At 38.6% G+C, this 21667-nt stretch overlaps 1 protein-coding gene across 1 annotated transcript; it reads left to right on the top strand.

Annotated features, from left to right (window-relative positions):
- Positions 1–152: 152 nt before the first annotated feature.
- Positions 153–21402, top strand: LOC111342459 (uncharacterized). Its single transcript, XM_088726515.1, has 11 exons — positions 153–431; positions 3023–3117; positions 5325–5417; positions 7269–7400; positions 8856–8932; positions 9787–9929; positions 10585–10670; positions 11032–11136; positions 12409–12488; positions 15775–15814; positions 17043–21402. The coding sequence occupies exons 1-11, from the start codon at positions 221–223 to the stop codon at positions 18726–18728; spliced, it is 2748 nt and encodes a 915-aa protein (XP_088582641.1). The 5' UTR covers positions 153–220; the 3' UTR covers positions 18729–21402.
- Positions 21403–21667: the final 265 nt, after the last annotated feature.

Raw genomic sequence — 21667 nt, 5'->3', positions numbered from 1 at the left:
TGTTGCTAGCTGTTGTCGTCTGCAGTTTCTAAATCGGACCGGAACAACGAATACAATATGCCCGCCAAAACTCCTCAGCGAAACACATTCGCTTTCAGGGTATCACTTTTTTGCATTTCAAAGCGCGCTAATTATTTCTTTTTCTCCTCGGGTGGCCTGGAGATAGCAAAATACAAATAAGACGAGATCTGGGTACAGGCATATATTATTGTCAATCAAAATGGCGTCTACTCCGGCAGGCAGCGAAGTAGATCCCGAAGAAGATGCCGGGGAAATGAGATTAGACGTGCACAACACCGGACAAGCTGCCGAATATCCAGACTTTGCAATAATCTGGTCGTTTCTGGTGAATTTTAAACACCTTTTACACTTTCCTGACCTAAGTTTGGACAATTTGGAGGACGGGTTTAACAACCATTCGCTGGAAAATGGTAATTGATGTCGATTTCTTCATTTAGTTGTAAATTTCAGGACTTGTTTCTGCAAAATCGGATGGGTTCTTTTTCTTCACTAATACACGGTGAAACGTTTGACGGCTTTAATAGCCTTGTAGTTTTGTTTTTAGACTGTAAATGACAACGCCTTTTGCACGATCGCTTATTTTCGTGTGATACGGCGAAGCTTTTGTTAGACGCGCGAACAAAGCGCTTTTATTTCAAACAGCTGCAGAATTTCGCTGGAGTGTCAATTGTGACTTTTTTGACGATTTTAGCTCGGATGCCATCGTAGTTTCCAGATTTACTTGTAAACACTACGTGAATATTTTTGTCTTTACCTAAAAAAATACTTTTGCGTGCAACGTTTCGGAGTTCTCTATCGTTGTTATGCGGTAAACGCAATTCAGTGTCAAGATTTATATTTATAGATGCTATGACTACATTGGAGTCCATGCTATTATGCATTTAGGGCGAGTTTGAATTTTTAATTTTGTGTTTGGCTTGTTTGGTTCCGATGCTGTTTCAACGATCTTGTGGAAATTTCGTCTTAACGTTATGTGAAACGATTATCCTGTCAGTCTCTGTTGAAATTCGATAAGTCCTAGTTAGAAAAATCCAGCACTTCTTCTCGACTCCCAAAGTAACCTTTCAGTTGTCTTTGATCTTCATTGCTATTCACACATTCATATTTCCCTGTTTACGTTGATAACAGACCTACCTTTCAATGTCAAAGTTAAGGTTTTAATATTCAGAAGAATTTCATTTTATGAGATATTTACTTCAATTCACGATTATAGTTATATCTTCAAGCACAAAGCGAGTGTAGTTTAATAGTTGGTTCTCATGCTCCTAACTTAAACTTTGTTTTCACCTGCGAAAATTAAAGACAGAAGTCATCTTCTTTTGGGAGAAGTCTTTAAAACAATTGTCTTTCAATGAGCTCCCAACTGAGGTGACTAAGTACCCCATGTCTCTCCCCTCTTTTCCCAGTGGGGCAGGGGGGGAGGGGAGAGGCCAAGACTTGTCAAAAACAGCTGCAAAAGAGGCCAGGAGTTTAAAAGGCTTGTTTGGAGTGAAAATTTTATGATCCCAACACCTGTTTCTAAGTTTCTTTAATCTAGATATGTGTTTGTGACTTGCCTGTAATTTCTTCTTAATTTCACGAAATTATTGTTTCTGTTCTAAGATTGTGAGAGATATTTGATGACAAAAAAACTATAGATTCCAAAACTGAACAAAATTCCCTCATATTTTTCATTCTTGTTCTTTATTAAATTTAAAGAACGTAAGACTTTGAAGGTGAATTGTAAGGGTTTTGATTACCAAGTAAGCTTCCTAAACTTTTTTTGAGTTAAAGCCAGTGTTAGCCCATTCACTCTCCAGATAGCATTAGTAATTCTTTTTACTGTCTGTCACTCAGTTCTTATGGTGTTGGTTTGGAGAATTTTGTACTGGATCAACCTAAAATCCCCTAATTGATATTAATATTTTCTTTATTCTCATTACTTGTCTGCTTGATATTTTATTGATGTCGTAAGGAGAAATTCTGTCTTGGTCATTCATGAGAGTCGAAAGGTGAACTTTTGGTTAGAGCGCCGGATTGTGTTGTGTGGGAGGTCGAGGGTTCGAGCCCCGGCCGGACCGATACTCATGGTCTTAAAATAAGTGAGGAGAATTTGCTACTTTTCTATAATATCAAGAAATGGATAGATATTCTAGTCTTCTCAGATAAGGACCAATAAACCGTAGGTCCCGTCTCCTGCAGGGTTAGGGGTAGGAGACGTTAATCTCCCATGTGCGGAATTACTGTGTGGTGGATGTCCTCCCCTGGGTGGGATGGGTGGGTGTTGGCCCTGAAAAGCCCCTAGGGGAGTGGTCAATTAACCTATCTATGTAACTTATGTAAGATTGGATCTTGAAACATCAAAACCTTTGCCTTCCTGTTTTGTTCATCTTTGTAACACTGTGATGTAGATGTGACTAACATATGATTTTTCCTGAAAATATCAACCTTGAATCACACATGAAAGTCATGAAAGTTAAGGAAATGATTGCCAACTAACGAAGCTCTTAATTGTTAAACAAATTCTCCTTGTCAGCATCTTATAAAATGTGTAGAGAACAGTATGGAGAATATGTGTAATGATATCAGGAGGTATTTAAAGGGTTGAGAGTGAAGATGCAGCTCGCCTTTTCACCTCTGAATCTTCAAACATTTTGAACTAATATCATAAGAATTGTATCTTAGCAAGGCTGTGCTCAAAGAAAAATTGAAGGGAGCCCAGTGCTCTGAAACTGTGAAATCTAGGGTGCTCAGTTTTTTTTTTTTTTTTATAAAAAAACGAAGATTTCTGAGTCATCCAAGAGCCAGGGGCCACTGGGCACTGTTAGAGAACAGCCTTGGTTAGACCGTAAGGAGAATTACCAATGAGTTCACTTGGGAAAGAAAAAGTTAAACAAAACAGAAATTGAACTTGTTTGAATTCATTCTAACCTGAAATCTTCTTAAACTACAGCACCTCTGTATCTTTTATTTTATCTTGATTATACAAGTCATACATGTAAACAATTTTTTATTTCAACAGGTAATGTTGAGATGCTAGAAGAATTATTTGTAAAGCTTTTGAGACGATTAGGGATCTCTGTAAATCCAGAAAAATGGGAGAAATCTTTACTAAAGGTTTGTTTTTTAAAAAAATACTTTAGAATATCAATTCTTTTATGTACCTTTTACAAGTTGATAATGGGTTCTTGGCCTACTCTAAAAATGATGCTATGTACTTACATTTCAATAGTGAATACATTTGTGTGGTTAGGGTCTAATGTTTCAGTGCATTTTTGTAAAACAAAATTTAATATTCTGGATTTTGCTAAGCATAATTCAGGAATATCAAAATACACTGTTGTAAGGGCATTTGTAAAACATGCTTTAAGAATTGCTTTAGAAGATGTGTTTTTCTACTGGAGGACATCTTAGGTTACTCCTCAAGCCCCATAGCCCATGTATAAATTATCCTAACTGGTCTTTAACCCATTAATGGCCGCAGCTTTTGTGGAAAACTGTGTTTTGAAGCTAGTCCAGCAGATTTCGGGTCACTGTTGGGGTTTTAAAAGCTCTAACTTACCAAAAACCACTTGACAGCTCGTGCACTCGACGGCCTTTCGATCCAAATGCAAAATGGCGGCCTGAAAATCTCGGGCACGCGCAGAGAGCAAAATTTTGACATAGTTTTTGGGTTGAAAAGTCATGCCCCACTTACGACTTCTACTTTTCTCTCTTTCTCCTGCCCTTTTTTTCCCCTCTCCTTGCCTAAAGTTTCTCCTCACTTGCTGGAAATTGAGTAGGCTTCATTTTGGTGTAGAGATTTTCCAGAAACTACTCATTATTTTCAAAGCACATGCTCGGAAAGGTAGGTGGGTAGTGAAACACGATCTTCATGCAGATTTTCCAGTCAAAGTGACACGGTTTTTTGGCTATTTCTCCGATCTCCTCCACTCAATTGCGCTCATTCTGGTATCGTCTGCAAGATATTTTCAACCCGTTCAAGTAGATGCTCGAATTCGTGCTCCAGGGTTAAAATTGATGACGTCACAGGGCGTAGAAAGGGTGTGGGTCCCCATGGGCACATACGGGCGCACTGGACGTTAATGGGTTAAGCATTTTCTTACAACAGAGACTGTGAGAATTTGTCAAAGAACAGGAAAATTTCCTTCATTTGTCAATTATGTGATTCTAATTGTATTTAATTGCACTAATGTGCAGATAATTTTTTTGTAAGGAGAAATTTGATTCTGATCTTTTCTATGCTTCTAGTCCATAACTGGTGTGCAAGTCCATGGTCTGACCTTTTATTCCATAGTCTATGGTACATCCCAACAACTTTCTCTTTTCTACATCTCTGTTATATATATCTTATTAACCAAGCGTGAGGGCCGTACTGAGAGAATATCGGCCTGAGGTCTTGACAGTACAGACCAAGCGCAGCAAGGTCTGTACAAAAAACACCGAGGGCCGATATTCTTCCATTATGGTCTCGAACAAGCTTGGTTAATAAGAGATTTATTATACAACTGAAGTTCAAAGGGACACAAGTGCAGTATCATTCGGGACCATTCGGGACAGTGTCCGGTCCAATACTGAGAGAATATTAACCGGCAATAGGACATTTTGATTGGTTGATTTTAGTTATTGGCCGTCTGACTGCCCGAGTCATGTAATAAAAATTTTTAGTGACCTCTACTCTCTGGGATAAGCACTGTAAACCTGTCCCATCTTCTAATTTGAAAAAGGTGCTTCCTCCAGAAGAAATTTGCATTAATATTGTCCCGTGACATTTACTGAACTTTCTCACCATCTGTAATAGAACCTTTTTTTCTGTTTAAAATTAGTGATGATACAAACACAATCACATACACCAATACAAATACACCAATACAAACACCATCATGAATTTACATTTGGCCAGCCTCTACTGTGAGATGCGAGCATGCTGGACTCTGCTCTAGAGTTCTAAGTTCAAACACCAGTCAGATCTTTGTGCTGTTTTCTTAGGAAAGGTGCTTAAATACTCTCCCAGTGCCCCTCTCCATACAGGCCTCACTTGTTCGAGGGGCTGGTAATGCCATTCAGTGGATGAATTGCTGTCTAGAGGATAATGCAGTAATGTTTGTTAACAATTATGCACTGGATTGTCATTCATCCACTGGATAGTGTTTTCTGCCCTTTGCGCAACCAGGGCCAGGAGTAAAAATGGCTACTGACAAAGAGTCAGAGAAGCCTGATGAAATTCAGGGGGTGGAGGGGGGGGGGTTGGGTGGTTAACCTGCAGTCAGCTTGCTTCTCATCCTGGAAGAGTTAATCACATCAGTAATTTTTCTATATTTTAGGTTGCTAAAGAACACAACATGGACTGTGCATGGGAGTTGGAACAATTTGGTTATGAAGAACTTAAAGTTTCATCCAAATTAGAACTTTTCAAGGTTTGTGTCCGCATAAGATTTCCTCAACCCTTTGTCTCACATGAGGGGCTAAGAGAGAATTTCTCCTGACAGTATCATCACAACAGCAGTCATGCGATGACTTGAATAAAGAAAAATATAAATTTGGAGAGTATCAGTTGATCTAATGCCAAATTCTCAAATCTAACTTGATAAGAATTGTATAATAGACAGCAAGGAGAATTACTTCTGAGATCCTGGGAGTTTAAGGGTTGAATTTTAGTTATAATAATAATTATAGTAATAATAATAATAATAATAGTAATAATAATGATAATAGTGATAATAATAATAATAATAATAATAATAATAATAATCACCAAACTGTTAAAGAATTAGTCACCAACTAAGCCACAGCCGGTATATGATGGAGCACATGCACAAGCATTCTGAGATGTCCCGCTCTACGGAGAGTACTGAGATCTTAGGGCCAACAGAATTGATGCGAGAATAGTAAATCACCAGGAGAAGAAGGTTATAGTGATGGAGATGAGCTGCCCCTGGGTGAGCAATTGTCAAAAGAAAACATCAGAAAAGACGGTGAAATATGCGCCACTCAGATGGGAGATGAAGCAGAAGTACCCCGGGTACGAGATTTCACAGTACAACATCATTGTGGACGTACTCGGGGGCTGGTTGACAGAAGTGGAGGTAGTGTTGAAGGACTTAGTTGGGAGGCATCACAGAGATGTCCTCAAGAAGATGCAAAGGGCATGCCTATCCGTCACACTGAACATTGCACGTACTTTTAAGGTTGCGATACATTAGACATCGTATTACCCGTGCTTCGGTTTGTCTCCTGCTCTAGAACTTTGAACATTTAGGATGTTTTAGCGTAATTTGGTTTAGTTTATTATATATATACACATACATATTTGAACCCTTTTTTTTTTAATCAGATATTACCTTTTATTTCCAGTATCACTAGCCGGAGCACAGGCTACGCCTTGGCGCCCTGTGTTCCTCTTAACTGTATGGCATACAGATAGTTTTTACTGCTGATAATAATAGTAATAATAATAATTTGCCTTCAAAAATTCCGTGGATTATTAGAAACTTAGGAAGTGATCGTTACTGATTAACTCTTTCATAGCCGAAATAAGTAATAGGTTTTTAAAGAATTTATAATGACTATTTTAGATTTGGATACCCGAAATAGCTTATCTTTTTTATTTCTCAAAGGTTTTTTTTTTTTTTTCTTTTCAGTATATGGATTTTGATTTCACTATAGTTAACAGGCTACACTCATGCGCCCCGTCATACTATTCTTATTGTATATACTGGTAGCATACAAAAGTTTTAAACTGCTGCATAATGATAATAATAATGATGATAATTCAAGTACGCTCCACATTGCTTGGATATTCCAGGTTGCTGTCTAATTGACTTTATTTTTTTTATTTATTTATTTATTTTTTTAAGATAGATAGATAGATCTTTAAGATAGATTGTAAATAGTCAGCGAAATTGATAGTAACCAGTGGTCAGTCTTTCTAGCAAATGTTAGGACATCGTTTTTAAATTAGGTTTTTAAAGGAACACAAGCTGTCTTAATTAGTGTTATTAGTTTCCCACCATTTTTGCACGTTGTATATTATAGAAAGTTATATTCCTGGTAGGAACATAGGCTACGTTGTTATGCTCTATGTTTCTGCTTTAGTGAACTCAGTATCTAGAAGTTCAGTACTGCGATAATAATAATATTTTAGCAGGGAGCCCACTTCACCAAAAGGTGCTCTTCTGTGGGGCCTGTGTGGGACTTCAACTCAATTCATTTTGTTTAGCATGTCTTGAGAATTTTATAAAATATGTCTTCAATCTGTTTTCTTCCAGGTACTTCTGGAATGCCAGTTTGATCAGAATGAGAAGCTCAAGAGCTCTGTGAACAAAACATTTGAAGCTGAGGAATTGCGCATGCAGCCCATTGGACGGGATCTAGATGGGTTTATTTATTGGTATCATGAGGTAATAAGTGAACAAGTTATACATGTACTTAGAAAGTTAATTTAGGTCAAAATGGTTCAAAACTGGTTTAGTTCTTCCTGGTGAATTATTAAAATTCCTAATCCTGAAAAAGTGTATGAATCAACCCAGTTTGAAATCATTCTGGCTTGAGATGAACCTTTTGACTCCAGGAATGACCAGTATCTAATTTCTCCTTACAATATCACCCATGAATCACACATTAAGGTCAGGAGAATAAAGGAAATGATCACAAACTCAAGAAACTCCTGATTGTCAAACAAATTCTCCTTGTCAGCATATTAGAATTTATTAAAAACTGGATCATTGGATAATGCAATTCAAGACTTTTTATTGGCTTAGCCATTATGGTATATGAGCCAATATACCATAATCTACAAATATGGTAAGTGTATGCATCAGCTTAAAATTAAAAGGGAGCTAAAAAATTTGTCTAATATAAAGATTTGCCTAATATCTTTGGGGTGTTTTTATTAAAACAATTATTCCACCCGCGCTTGTTGGATATGAGATGATTATAACCAACTCGGTGCTACGCGCCTCGTTGGCTATCTATCATCTCATATCCAATGCGCGCTCGTGGAATAATTGTTAAATAATTATTAGGAATATAGTGACCCCCTAATAAGCACCATTATTTTCCTCAGAAATATTTGAAGGCAAGGCCAAATTTAACTTGGTCTTTCTGTACAAGGAATTTTTCATTTACATGTGACCTGTGAAAAACTGTCCTTTCACTTTTGAGTACTTCACAATTCAAGCAAAATAGAGAAAAATATCTTGCTCTTTCATGGTTGTTGGTTTTTTATTATTATTATTATTTGTAGTCCAATAACATTGACATTTGGCAAATATGCAAACATGTATGCAGTGATGAAAACCAGTATTTCAACTTCACAGACTTGATATCACAATGTTGATGATCAAGAATGAATCATTATCTTCTCTCTGAGCATACGTGATGTTCCTGACATTATGCATCATTTGGATTTTTCCTAACACATGGTTTACAATATCAGTTCCTTGTGTTATCTGCCTTTTATTTGTCACAAGGTTATTTCAGAGAGTTTTGGGTTTTTATAAATCAGTAGCTTTACTTGATAAACTATCTTCTGTCAGCCTCTTACCATTCTGCTGGATGACATGTTGGTATCCCAAGGAGAAATTACTTGTAGGCAAAATAGTTGTGTAGAAGGTTGTTCACCACTCCACAAACATCTTGCATTTAACAGAGGGTTTAAAAGGTCTTACACTTTGGTTGTTAGTGGTACATTTTAATCCTTTTTGAAGTGCTCAGTAATAATTGATGTTTCAAACACATTTTAAATAAGGTATTGGCTATCGTAATCTAGTTTGGAACTGGTTAACTGTGCAGAATTGTGAGCAAAACATAATTTACTGTTTTGAGAGATGCATTTTGTTTTTTCAACGTTGTAGGATGGTGCCAATGGCATAAGGTTGTACACTACAGAAGAAGATGAGGTGAGCTGTGAGTCATGGAGATTGTTAGCCAGGTAAAGGAATGAATCAGATTTTTCTTCATCAAATACTTATACAAGTAAAATATTACTATTTTGGTAACTCACCTCTAAAGTTACCATCTATCGCATTATGCTTTTACTTTTTATTTTATTTGTCACACTGCTAAAAATGTACAGGGAAGTACAAGTGTCTGTATGATAAGATACGTTAGACCTTTTCTTTTGGTCCTCTCACTCACTAAAGTGAACTCTGGTTGTTCAATGTAAGTTGAGTGCAACAATGTGTATAGTGAGGAGTGACTTAAAATGAGACCACAAAGCTTATGAAATGTTAGGTTTCCTTCCAAAAGAGCAAAAGTTTGCTCTAATACGCAACAATTAATAAGGTACATAGCTGTGAAGCCAGATTTGGATCTAGGTTTAAAAGAAGAAAAAAGAAAGAAGGAAGTTTATAATTGTTTATTAGGGATATTTTTTTGTTAATTGTTGAAGGATGCTAGAAGTGTTTTAATTTTGCGACTAAGGGTAAACTTATTACTCTAGCGGTGCATGAGGTGCTTCTCACTTGTCAAGTCATCAAATTGTGAGCAGGGTTGTATTCTGGAATTTTTAAGGGGGGGGGATCCAAACTCTATTTAAGAGAGATAGCAGATAAATGTCTTCTTACACTTTTTACACTACAAGTAACAAGAAATCATGTGCTTGCAAGAATTTTGGTATTTGACAAGTCATAAAAATTCCTACAAGTTTGAAGCAAAAGGGGTCTGGACCCCCTGGACCTCCTTCCTGGATCTACCATTGTTGAGTATCCAACTGGAACATTGTGACAAACTTGAAACATATGGTTTTTTTTTTTTTATTAAGACAGATGTTCAATTGTTTTTCAGAGAGACTGCTGAATTAGCCTCTGTTGTGGAATATTTGGAAACCAAGTCTGTTGTTAATCCCAAAGAGATAGCCCTCGCAAAGAGGGAGGAGATGAAAAAGAAGGGGGAAATAAAAAGTCCTGGAAAAAAGAGAGGAAGAAAAAGTGTGTTTAGTTTGAAATATTTATCATTACCCCTGAAATATCTTTGATAAAACTGATGAATTATTGAGATCTGTGCTTTTGAGTTGTTCTTAGTGCTGTTAAACTTTTCCTGGAATGTTGGGTCTGAGATTCCGACATAGGAAAAGATAAAAAAAAAAAGTTGCAATTCCAGCTCTGATAAAGTGACTCCTCTTATACCACTGTCTGCATTGCACAATGAAAGGAAAAAAAAAAGACAGGGAAAATTTGATAAGAATTTTTTTTACCTTCTTAGCCAGATTTGCAATGTTGATACACTTTTCACATATTTCCAAGGTTAACGCAGTATTTTATCAGAACGAGTTTGATATGTATTATAGTTGATTGTAAGATCATTTTATTGAAAAAAAACAAAAAAACAAAAAAAAACTTTCAATATACTGAACACCTTCCATATTAAATCATGCTTTAGCATAGGAATTTTCACACCAGTGAAACATGTTCAATTCCAAGTGCATGTTCCACCAAAAGTACACATTACAAATCGAATTCCATAGAAACGTTGATAAACCAAATAATAAGTTAAAATACATGTAGTTAACCTCGCACAAATGTTTTATTAGTTTCTTCACAACATGACCGTTTCTTTTTTTTATCTTTTTGCTCTCATTTGTAGGCAAAAAGAAAGAATCTATACAAGAAGAAGACTACGACGATGACAATCCTTGTGCAAGGTGTTTTTCAAATGTCAGACCAGATTCGGTATGTTGATATTAGCTTTTCTTTACTGATACTTTTGTTCAAGGAACGTAAGCCCGGTTTCCGTAGCATGAAGCGACAAGGGGTATTTCTACTACCCCCTGGATGGGATGCAAGTCCATCGCAGGGTTACCCCAAGCATTAAATTCGCTGGTAACCATTTAAACACCTGGATGGAGAGTGGCACTGTCAGAGTAAAGTGTGTGCCTAAACACAACACAATGTCCCCAGCCAGGGCTGGAACCTAGACCACTCGACCACCGTGCCTCTTACAGCGCGTAAAAACAGGACTGTACGTAGTGTTGCTGCTTCACCCAGAGGCTTGTTACTAATTTGCTGACATTACTGCTTTATTTTCTCACAGATTTTATTGTGTGACAAATGTGATGCTGCGTATCATACAGCCTGCCTTCGTCCACCTCTGCTAACGGTGCCCCAGGGAGACTGGTTTTGCCCCTTCTGCCAACAGGTAGCGTAAACTTAAAAAGTGAAGTCCATTTTTCGTAAGGCCATGATAGATGATGCCCTTTGGATTGTAACATCTTTTCTGAGAGAACGGCCGTGGTAGAGCTTGCAGTAAAAAACTTCATTGCTCTTGTTTTGCAACACTAAATGATAAGTTTAAGAATTTCGCGCCATTTTTTGGACCAAGGCAATGTAGAGCGGGAACCAATTACGATTCACATTTTCCCGCGGTTGAAGTCAGTGTGTTTAATTCAAGTCTTCATTGGCTTGTTCTGTATTTCTCTTGGCTTTCATAGGCCAATATGGTTTGCTTTGCTGTTCTACAATCATAAGCAAGCACTTTAATTTTTTAGTGTCATCTCATCCCTAAACAGAAGAGAACGTTTCGTTTTTCACCCAATCTGGCAGCATCTACCTTCCCTTCTTGGTCCAAGGTCCATTGTAATAGTCTCAGGTGGCTTATACACGCTATAAACGCTAACTTAACAAAACCCACCCACTCTAGCTGGAGTAAGTGAACTGGCTGCTTCTACGCGGATCGTGAACTTTTCTCAGGGGGGAGGGAAAGAGTAGGCGGTTTTCTCGTCCTGCTAAATAGAATGACCAAGTTCAAGTTCAAGTTTAAGTTCATTTATTTGTTTAAGCAGGTTGATTAATTGGCAGATGTGTAATAGCTGATGTGGACCTGCTGTCCTAACCCACCCATCCCACCCCAGGGGAGGACATCCATCACACAGTAATCTCGTGTATGGGAAATTAACGTCTCCTGCCCCAACCATGCGGGAGACGGGACCTCCATTTATTCGTCCCTATACGAGAAGACTAGAATATCTAACCATTTCTTGATGTTATAGAAAGGTAGCAAATTCTTCTCAATTATTTTAAGACCTTGAGTGTTAGTCCGGCCGGGGCTCGAACCCTCGACCTCGACCTCCCGCACCACAGTCCAGCGCTCTATCCATTGAGCTAACCGGGAGGCTCACAAATTTACTTCTTGTGTGGACAATTTTACACCTCGCTACGGTTAGCTGTGTTACGCCAAACGCAAATATGAGCGCGCGCAAATTAACCGTTGGTATAACTTCTCCTGAAGAGGAACGACAAAAGTTTTTGTGTCACAATACGAAATCATTTTTGATTGTCTTGAGAACCCATGAAATGAAAGCGACTTTTGACTTAATTGCTGTCATCAATTTGGAATGTTATTAAATTTCCATCGAAGATTTGTGAGAACGGAGAAGTGTATGATTTTTGCAACTTTACTTTATGTTTTCAGCTGGCATTGCTGGATATTTTAAAGGAGAAGAGAACGCGGTTAGCTGCCAGGTTAAAGTTAAGACAGAGACAAGCGAAAAGGTGAAATTTTTGTTTGTTTTTTTTTCACTGTTCACAAATGCTCGTATACTGTGCGTAATTTATAACGAATGGACGTAAAAACAAATGAACGAATAAGTGAGCAAATGAACGAAAGAACGAACCAACGAACCAACTAGCGAACGAATGAACCGACAAACCTTCGAACAAATTAACGAGCGAACGAAGAGCGTAGGAACGCCCCAAAAAACGAACGAATGAATGAACCTACTATTCACTGAAGCGAACGAAGACCAAACGAACAAATGAAGCAAAGAAGCTATGAACGAATGATCGACCGCACGAACGAAGACCAAACGAACAAACGAAGTAACGGAGCTTTTACCGAACAAACGAAGAACGAGCGAACGAACGGACGAATGAACCAAAGAACCTTAATGTGAATGATAAAGCGAGCAAATAGGGGAACGAAGAACGAGTAAAGGGAAGATAGTGTCCTCAACTTCTCTTAACTCTTAACAATATCTTCTTTCCAAAAACTAGCTTAGGTCAACTAAATTGTCAGAGATATAATTGTTGTTGCTGTTGTTTTAATTGACGTTTTGTTTACGTAACATTAGACTTTGTTCAAGGGAGTTACTCCGTAGGTGTTTAGGATCATTCCGAGTCGATGAAGTGTTTGGAAAGTTAAATCGAGACGATTTCATCGTTCACAAGATGCCCGTGTGCGAGTCGAAAATTTACCCGAGAAGGTTCAAAGGATTGAGGTTGAGGGAGGGGTGGCTGAGGGTATTTTGCATCTTCCCTCAACAAATCGTCAATGGTAACCGCGATCAAACTCAGCTGCGCACCAAGAAAATGCTGTAATAGACTGCACTGAGAAAAACGCTAAATCGTTTCCAAAGCGCCCCTCCCATCGGTGGAAAATTTAATATTTTGAAAGGAAATCTATGTAGCCTCCTTAGTCGTTATTTGCAGTGAAACGGAGTTAACTACGACCACGTGAATTGGATACCAAAAATAGATTTTACTGAGACGTGGGTATCCACAAAGTGGCTTGTCTCGTATGCTGTTTCCAGGTCGAGTTGGAGTACATAGTTGTAGTTTTTATAGAGTGAATATTGCCGGGGATCCAGGAGAAAATTCACAGAGCAAAGACGAGAACGAACGGCAAAGTCAACCTACGTGGGAGGTCAGGTTCAAGAATCGAACCCAGGCCACATCGGTGGAAGACGGTCGCTCGCCCCATTGCCTGTCTGATCGTCAAATTGGTGGTCACAATGCTTGAAAAATGATTCTCGCCTTGATAATTTGGTGTAACAAGGGACAGACCTTCTTGGAAGAGTAACAGTTGAACTTCGTTGAGCGTAAGAATGATTAGAATCGTGTTGGAAAGTGTGATAAAAATTTGGACAATTTTTTCCGTGGTTATGGTTTGCGCGACGTTAGGGAAGCTTTATCTTAAGAACGCCGTGAAAGATTGGTTTGAGAGAGCCATTGACTCTCGATTTTACCGTTCAATTTACTGCTGTGCCTTGTTGTTTACAGCTAGCGAAGGTCATTTTCGGCGTGGTTTTAAGACGAGAATTCATTTTTGTTCTGCAGGCCAAATTTCTTCTAATGCTCAGGATTTCGTTAATGTAATCCAACCTTGCAGATTTCCTTCCAACGTCAATTGAAGAGTTAAGTTTACCGGCGTCCGTTAATTGTCGATGGAGGCGCGAATTCTGCGCCATACTGAGAGTTGACCCTTTACATCTTAACATCAGTGTGCATATTCTCGATACTGTTCTCTAAACATTTCCTAAGGTGCTGACAAGGAGAATTTGGTTAACAATCAAGAGCTTCTTAAGTTGATGATCATCTCGTTAGTCACTTGACCTTGATGTTTGATTGAGCGGTGACATTGTAAGGAGAAACTAGATGCTAATCTTACTTATTGGTCAAAGGGTTATTTTAATTACGGTTTCAAACAGAGAAGAACAAAAAATTTAAGTTATTTCTGAGTCTAAATCAACTCTAAGTGGCCTAAATGTGAGTGGGGTCCCGAACGTACATAGGAACCTAAACCAGCAAAGCATGGATTTAGAAGAGGATTAATAAATAACATTATTTTATGCCAACGATTTCTGCAAATTTGCCCTCTTCATAAAGGAAAATTGGATACCTGAAATCTGAATATATACAAGGCAAACATACCTGCACTTTTAAAAAGAGTGGTTAAAAGTATGGTTATTACTATAGATATTTAAGAGGTAAATTAAAAAAGGGAAATGCGTTTGTATTGTATGAGTATTGAACTATTTTTTATCTTTCTACTCTGTAGATTTTTATTAAGCCCAATTATGTTATTTTGAAATAAATGAATTTAGAAATATTTAACTTTGAATCAGTTGTCGTTATTTTGTTTTGTTCCCAGTATCCCTGTGCGATTATCTGTCTAGGTGTGCCTTTTTTTTTCTCATTGCAGGCTGCAACGATTTGTCGTGTATGGGGCGATTGGTGGGCAATTAGTGTGTTTATGATATGATGACAATTAGGCCACCATATGGACGAGATTTGCGAAAGATTTATGTAATGAAACTGAACGAAGCCTCTTAGGATCTCAGCGGTAACGATATGGTTGTCGCTTTCCGACGGACGAGACATTTGCAAACATTGTGATATTCTCATTTTACACTCTGCTGAACATTTACATTACTAACTTGAGATAACCTTCGAGATCGACTGCGAAGAATCTAATTTTTTTAGATCTTGTGGTAGTTCGAGACTTAACAATTAGATAGGCGCGCGATTTTATTCATTCTAATTACAACCGCACATTGTCAGGCTGTATACCACGGAATAGATAGCAAATCGCGTAACCAATCAAATGCCGACGTTTATGATTATACGTTCATACATTCGTTTCATCTTCGCAATTGTGTCTCCAGTCGTCGGCACAACTATCCATGTTAATTGAACAGCTGTTTCATTAAACTGGAGTTGCTCTGAGCCGTTTGAGTGGCACATGATCCACTATCGATTCAGTGGTCGTGTGTGGCAGATCAAAGGCTGTTACTTTTTTGATCAACCAATGTTGAAGTGCTGCTCATTCTTAATTCGTCGTTGTCTACCATCATTGTGGTAAATGTTGTCGGGGTAAATTGAAAAGATTTCTCTTCATTATTGGAAAGAAATGATTTTCCGTTCACAAGTGTGCCATATCTCGTTTCATCATCACGTTTCGTTTTAAACAAGGGCGATAAAGGGCGCCTTTGTTCTCTGTCTAGTGCGCATGCGCAGTTTACCCCATGGTTAAGCAGGATTTTTTTGTTGTACTTTTCAGGTTGGGTTTTGCAGGTATTGACCTGAACAACATCTTACAGGTACTATATAGATTTTTTCTTATTCTCTAAATTATCTTTTTGTTTACATGTTTATTAACGTATTTGTTAATTTTGTTTGTTTATATTTTGTCTTTGTCGTTTTTTCGTAGAGGAGATTTATTTTAAGTCTGGCGAAAACAATTCTTAGAGGCGTCATAGCTATGTTAACATAATGTATGATATGGGTACAGTCCATTATTTTGTGATGAGTTGCCACCTTTCGCCTTCCGTATTTTTAAAGGCCAAAAACAGGGAAATAGAAACATTTAGGACACTTTATTCATGTTCCGAAAAAATTTTCGCAGGCTTTTATTTTCACTTGCTGTTTTCTTTCGTCTCTTAATTTAAGATTATTTTTGCAACGTTTCCCACTCCTTATTTATGCTTTTATTCGATACAATGTATTACACTTTTAAAAAGAATCATTTTTATTCTTTATATATTGATTGGTAAATTATTTTTCTTACTTCCTCTGTGCTTTGTTCGGTCAACTTTGCAGGTTGTATTCTATTGCCACGGTACTCTCTTATGTTAGGTTACAGTCATTATTTATCGCCTTTTGGGGATCACATGGTTTTTACGGGGAACAGAGGAGATCAGTCAGACCAAATATTTCAGACACCGCCCCCACCCCTCTCCCCCTCGTCCCCCTCATCTCCCTTTATCCCCTCCGCTCCCACGCGATAAATAGTGACCAGGGAAATAAATGGTGAAAAATCCTTTTACTTAAAATTTGAGTTCAAACACAGTTGTGAATTTTCACTCACGTTAGTCACTAAATATTAGAGAGATATAGCACTGCGTTTACGTGACACGACAAACGTCAGCTTGTCCTTTCACGTCCGGCGTGAAATAGCGTGAACCTTGCTGCTTTAGCTTTGCGTGAGCTCACGTCATGGTGGATTTGAAAGTGCCCTTGTATTACTTACAAGGAATAGTTTCGGTGCACCTTTTCCGCCAATTAACTTTTACTCTGTGAGAGAAAAAGTGGCGAAAATTCTTACGTACACGGCAAACGCGAAACAGGTTAATTTCACGTAGAAACGGCAAAGCACAACCGGCAAACGTGAAAAAATGGCAGGAAAACAAGGTCACGTGGTCACTCTTGCCGTTTACATTTCACGTAAACGCGGTGTTAAATCTCTATTTTTCTTCGTTCTTTACGTTACGGACTTGTACTGGGTTATTAGTATTTGTTTATATTTTGTTTTACTTTACACTATCGTAGCGAACATCAGATGACGAAGAAGACCAAGGAATCAGACGGTCTGGTCGCTCAAGAAAAAACGTCGACTATACTTTTAAAGACTTCGAGGACGATATCACATCGGCCGTCGAGCACGACAAAAAGAGATTCAAAGGAGAGGAAGTTAATGGAGAGGAAAAACATTTGTTGTTCTCCAAACCGGCTTACGAGTCAGGAAATCTTGTGCGGTTACATCAGCGGAATACCCGTAGATCCCGTCGACTGATGGATCTTGATTACGAAAGCGGTTCGGAGTCTCCGACGAGCGGATACGAGTACGAAGCCAACTCGGATGACGATGTTCGGGGGAAGTCCGAGGGTTCTACTCGGCTTCGAAGGACACGAAAGATTATTGATGAAGACGATGATGATAATGATAGCAAAGACGCTGAGGATTCGATTAGATCCGAACGTGAGAAAGGTGACGAACGTGACAATGAGGAGAGCTCAAAAGACAAACCTGGAGCCTCAAAATCGAAAGAAAACCGAGAAGACGACAAGAAGTCGGACAATGAGCTTCTAAAAACGAGTGTAAACGGAGGGGAGGCAGCAAAAATAAACGTTGCTAGCTCAGGGAGCGAAGTTGTAGCTGGGGCTGTTAATATTCCACCTTCTCATGCGCTCCACGGCAACAAGATCCACCCACACTCAAGGATTGCATCTGTGGCGCCGGTTGCTCGTACCCAGCCTGTTCCCGACGTGAGCAATCACAGGAATCCCCTCAGCTACCCCCCAGAAGGCATATTTCCCAACCCTCCAAACTTCGAAATATTTAAGCCACAGTTCCCCACCAAACAGGCCCCGAATTATGTTGACCCCAATTTCGGAAATGTCACTTTAGGAACGCCAACCCTCACTGGAAACAACTTCGCAGGAAACAGCACGGGTATTAGAAACATTTCTCCTGGTAATGTACCAGGGATGTCACCAGGTGGACCCTCTTTTCCAGGTACCCAGGGAGTTAGAACTCCAAACATAATGACAAATTTGGGAGGACCTAATATGTCGGGTCCCAATCCAGTAGTACCTGTTTTTTCAGGTTCAAACGCGAACTACCCGGGCCCAAATTTAAGGGGGCAAAGTACGTCTGGAACGAATTTCGGTGAGGCTTACGCAAGAGGGCTCAACAACGTAGGGACTGCCATGAATGCCAACTTCAGAGGACCAAATTTTGGTGGAAGTAACGCGACAGCAAATGGCGTCGGAGGAGGTTTTGGTGCCCTGAAAAGTCCAACGCAGAATATCTCGGGCTCGTTTTGGTCAGGCCAGAACAACTACAGTAACATGTATAACTATTCTACTTCTGGAGGGACGCCTTCTCCCGTCAAAAGTCCCCCAGGCAACCAGACTTTACCGCCACCCTACCCCTCTCCGGCCAGGTTTACGGACTCAAGTCAGTACGGTAACTATAACCAACAATTTCAAGGGAATTCTAACATGCAGAATAATTATGTGGTACCACAACAAAGCGGAAATTTCCCGGATTCTAAGTTTTTCCCTGCTACTCCTCAACAACCACCGCCCCCCTATCCTTCGGGTAACTCAATTAATGCAAACTTCTACGGAAACAGAACGGAGGAAGGTAACGTTGCGGGAAACCAGTGGACTTATCCAGAGGGGTACGGGTATTATCCCGGTCAAGGCAATGCAGCAGGACAGAGTTTCTAAAGTCAAGCAATTTAAGTGTGGTTTCACAATTTAATAACATACACTTGTGAGAAAAGCGAAAATTTTTATCCCAGCATCCATTCATAATGCAGCTAGAATCGTCCTAACTAAAGAAAATATCCCCGTGACTTAATCCTGTTTGGATTAAAACGTTTTACACGGCTCTACTTTAAAAGAGATTTTGAAAATTCTCAATTAAAGCAACCACACAGGCAGGTTCACCGATGTGAATGGACGACCACAAATATTAGCATGTCTTTATTTTGTTCATGTTCCTATATTCGAAATAGCTTCTGCAACGACACAGAGTTAACCGTGAGAAAAAAGATGGCGGCATAAATTTTCCATCAATGCCTTGTGGGGAATGTTTTGGCCATTTGACGATTGCCTGTCTGCTCATTTAGACTCTACCATTTTGTTACAAAGTTTAATCTCATGCGGGGCCATATTCAACCTCGGAAATGCCGCGTGTGAAGTCTAAGGCACTTTTCAGTACAGTTTTGTTGGGAAATGTTAGGGTTTTTTAAGGGCAAAGATATTGAAGGTCGTTTAACTCGCCGTCATTGTCTTAGTACAGTTGCTGTCTTTTTGAACGACAAGAATTTGAAAGTACGTGAAATTCAAAGAGGGATGTTAATCAGTAGGATAAGAAACGGAAATACATACATACAAGTTTCAGTTATTTGTTAAGACGTTCCAGGTAAACGTTATATTTCTTATTTAAGGGGACTGGGCTATATTAGGTGATTTTGTCACGCATGGTTATGCAAAATGCAGTTTGTTACGCGAAACAATTTTTGTCACGCAAGGCCGTGTAAGTCTGAGCATCTTACTGAACTGATACAGTTGGCCGTGGTGTAAGCAGTGATCTTTCAAATAATTTTTAACAAGCCAAAATGTGTATATATCTCTCATTTTTATCCATTTCAAAACATCGTTACCATTATTTTTCAAGAACAGCTTTCATTTATTAATGCTTGAGGTTTGTTTGAGATGGCTTTACCAATCGCTTTCGCTTACATATTTTCAGAAAATTTATTCTTTTCCTTCCTACTCAACAGTCGAAGGAAAGAAATTCTCTCGATGAACATCAGACCATGTAAAAACGACAGTATTATCAATAACCTCTGCGGCCATTGTTTGGTTGCGTCACGCAATACCTCAGCGAGAAACCGTGTTATGTGACAAACCAAACATCGGTTGCGAAGCAGGGCCATAGTATCAATGAATACATATGATGTACGATCCTCGCAGTAGATAGCGCTATTCAATGAATGTTGTCAAAATTATCAAAGTATGTAAACATGTTTAAAATATATCGTCAGTTAACCAATGAGAGCTATCATAAACGCTCTCTATATATTTATCACTTTTTGATCTCATAAATTACTAAGTTGTTATTATCATTTCAGAGCTGATTTATACTGGTAATTGAACTGAGTGGAGTGCAATTTGGGCTGAAATCATACGCGTGATTTCAAAATCGAACGAACGCGCAGCGCGAGTTCGATTTGAAATCACAAGTATGATTTCAGACCAAAATTGCACGACACGAGGTTCAATTGCCACTTTATTACATCCATTTTGAAATCGCCCAAATACAGGACTTGGTCAATTCAAATATTTTATGATGCAGTACTGAGCCGGTTTTGAAACAAAAAGCGGAACCGGAAACGCTTTTTACATCTTATTTTGTATGCAAAACAGAAAGACTGACATCATGTGTCAAAAACTCAGTCAAGCGTAAAATGATGCAATTTAGAGCAAAAATGGTGTGATTCGTGAACAAATCGCACCAATTAGAGCCAATCGGATTACAGGGACCACCAGTGATTTCAAAATGGATGTGATAAGGATAAAGATCAGTATCTGAACAACTTCGTACCCACCCCTCCCCTAACCCATCATCAACCCTGACTTGTTATCAGTTGACTCTTGGTTAAATGAGTGGGTGCGTAGCTGCTCAGAAACTGACATCAGTCCGCTGATTTCACAGTCACGTCACGATTTGTTCATCCAAAAACAATTATCCTCGCATTAAGGCTAGGTTTCAGGGTTTAACTTCGTCTGAAATCCGTTTGAATCTTTTTCATTTTTGGCAATCTTTGTACCTTTTTCGTTCGTTATTGCTTATTTTGTGTTTTGCTATCGTATTACACAGTTAAGCCGTCTCTTTTTCAAGTTGACCATAGTTTTGCAAAACTACTCTAACAATCCTAATTCGACAACCTATTCAAATCTCTTCCGTACAATTTACTCTCGGTTATACTCGATTTTACCTGTTTACTCTTCAAACTTTATCTGGGAATTCTTGTATTTCTTCAAACGTTTTCTTGTCTCTATCTTCCATGTATCAGTTTTCATTAATCTACGCCTTACATGTTTTTTAATGGCATGCAGAGAATATTTAAGACAAATCATTCATTGGTTTGATATCTCCTTATCACTCACCATCATACATTGAAATTAATTTCGGTTTGATATTTTTCAGTCCTTACTTAATTTTTACATTTAATTTGAAGCAAAAACGTTTACTTTTTCATTTATTTCTTCGTGAGAAGTGTAAATAATGGCATGTTGGTTGTCAAAGCATACACGGTAACCTGTAAACGTTTGGGAAATATCACATTCAAATGTTTTATAAATAAAAATTAAATTCGACAGATGAACGAAACGTTCACATGTTATTTGTTCATCTAACGATGTGGTTGAAGAATGAGGGGGGGGGGAAGAGAATTACAATCTTGACAACAATATCTGAGGGGGTAGGGAACAGGAGGACTTTTTTTTTTTCTGTAGCTAAGGTTCACTACTTCCTATCCTATTTATTTTTTAATAGAACGGTATGGGTCCTGAGGGATACCTTTGAGGTTATCTGGAAGCTAAAGTTTCTTTTGTGCACAAAGGCTCGTATGTTTTCAAGGGCCTATAAGTTTAGA

Source organism: Stylophora pistillata, chromosome 7, assembly GCF_964205215.1.
Source record: "Stylophora pistillata chromosome 7, jaStyPist1.2, whole genome shotgun sequence".
NCBI lineage: Eukaryota > Metazoa > Cnidaria > Anthozoa > Scleractinia > Pocilloporidae > Stylophora > Stylophora pistillata.
This window is presented reverse-complemented; position numbering and strand designations above follow the sequence as displayed.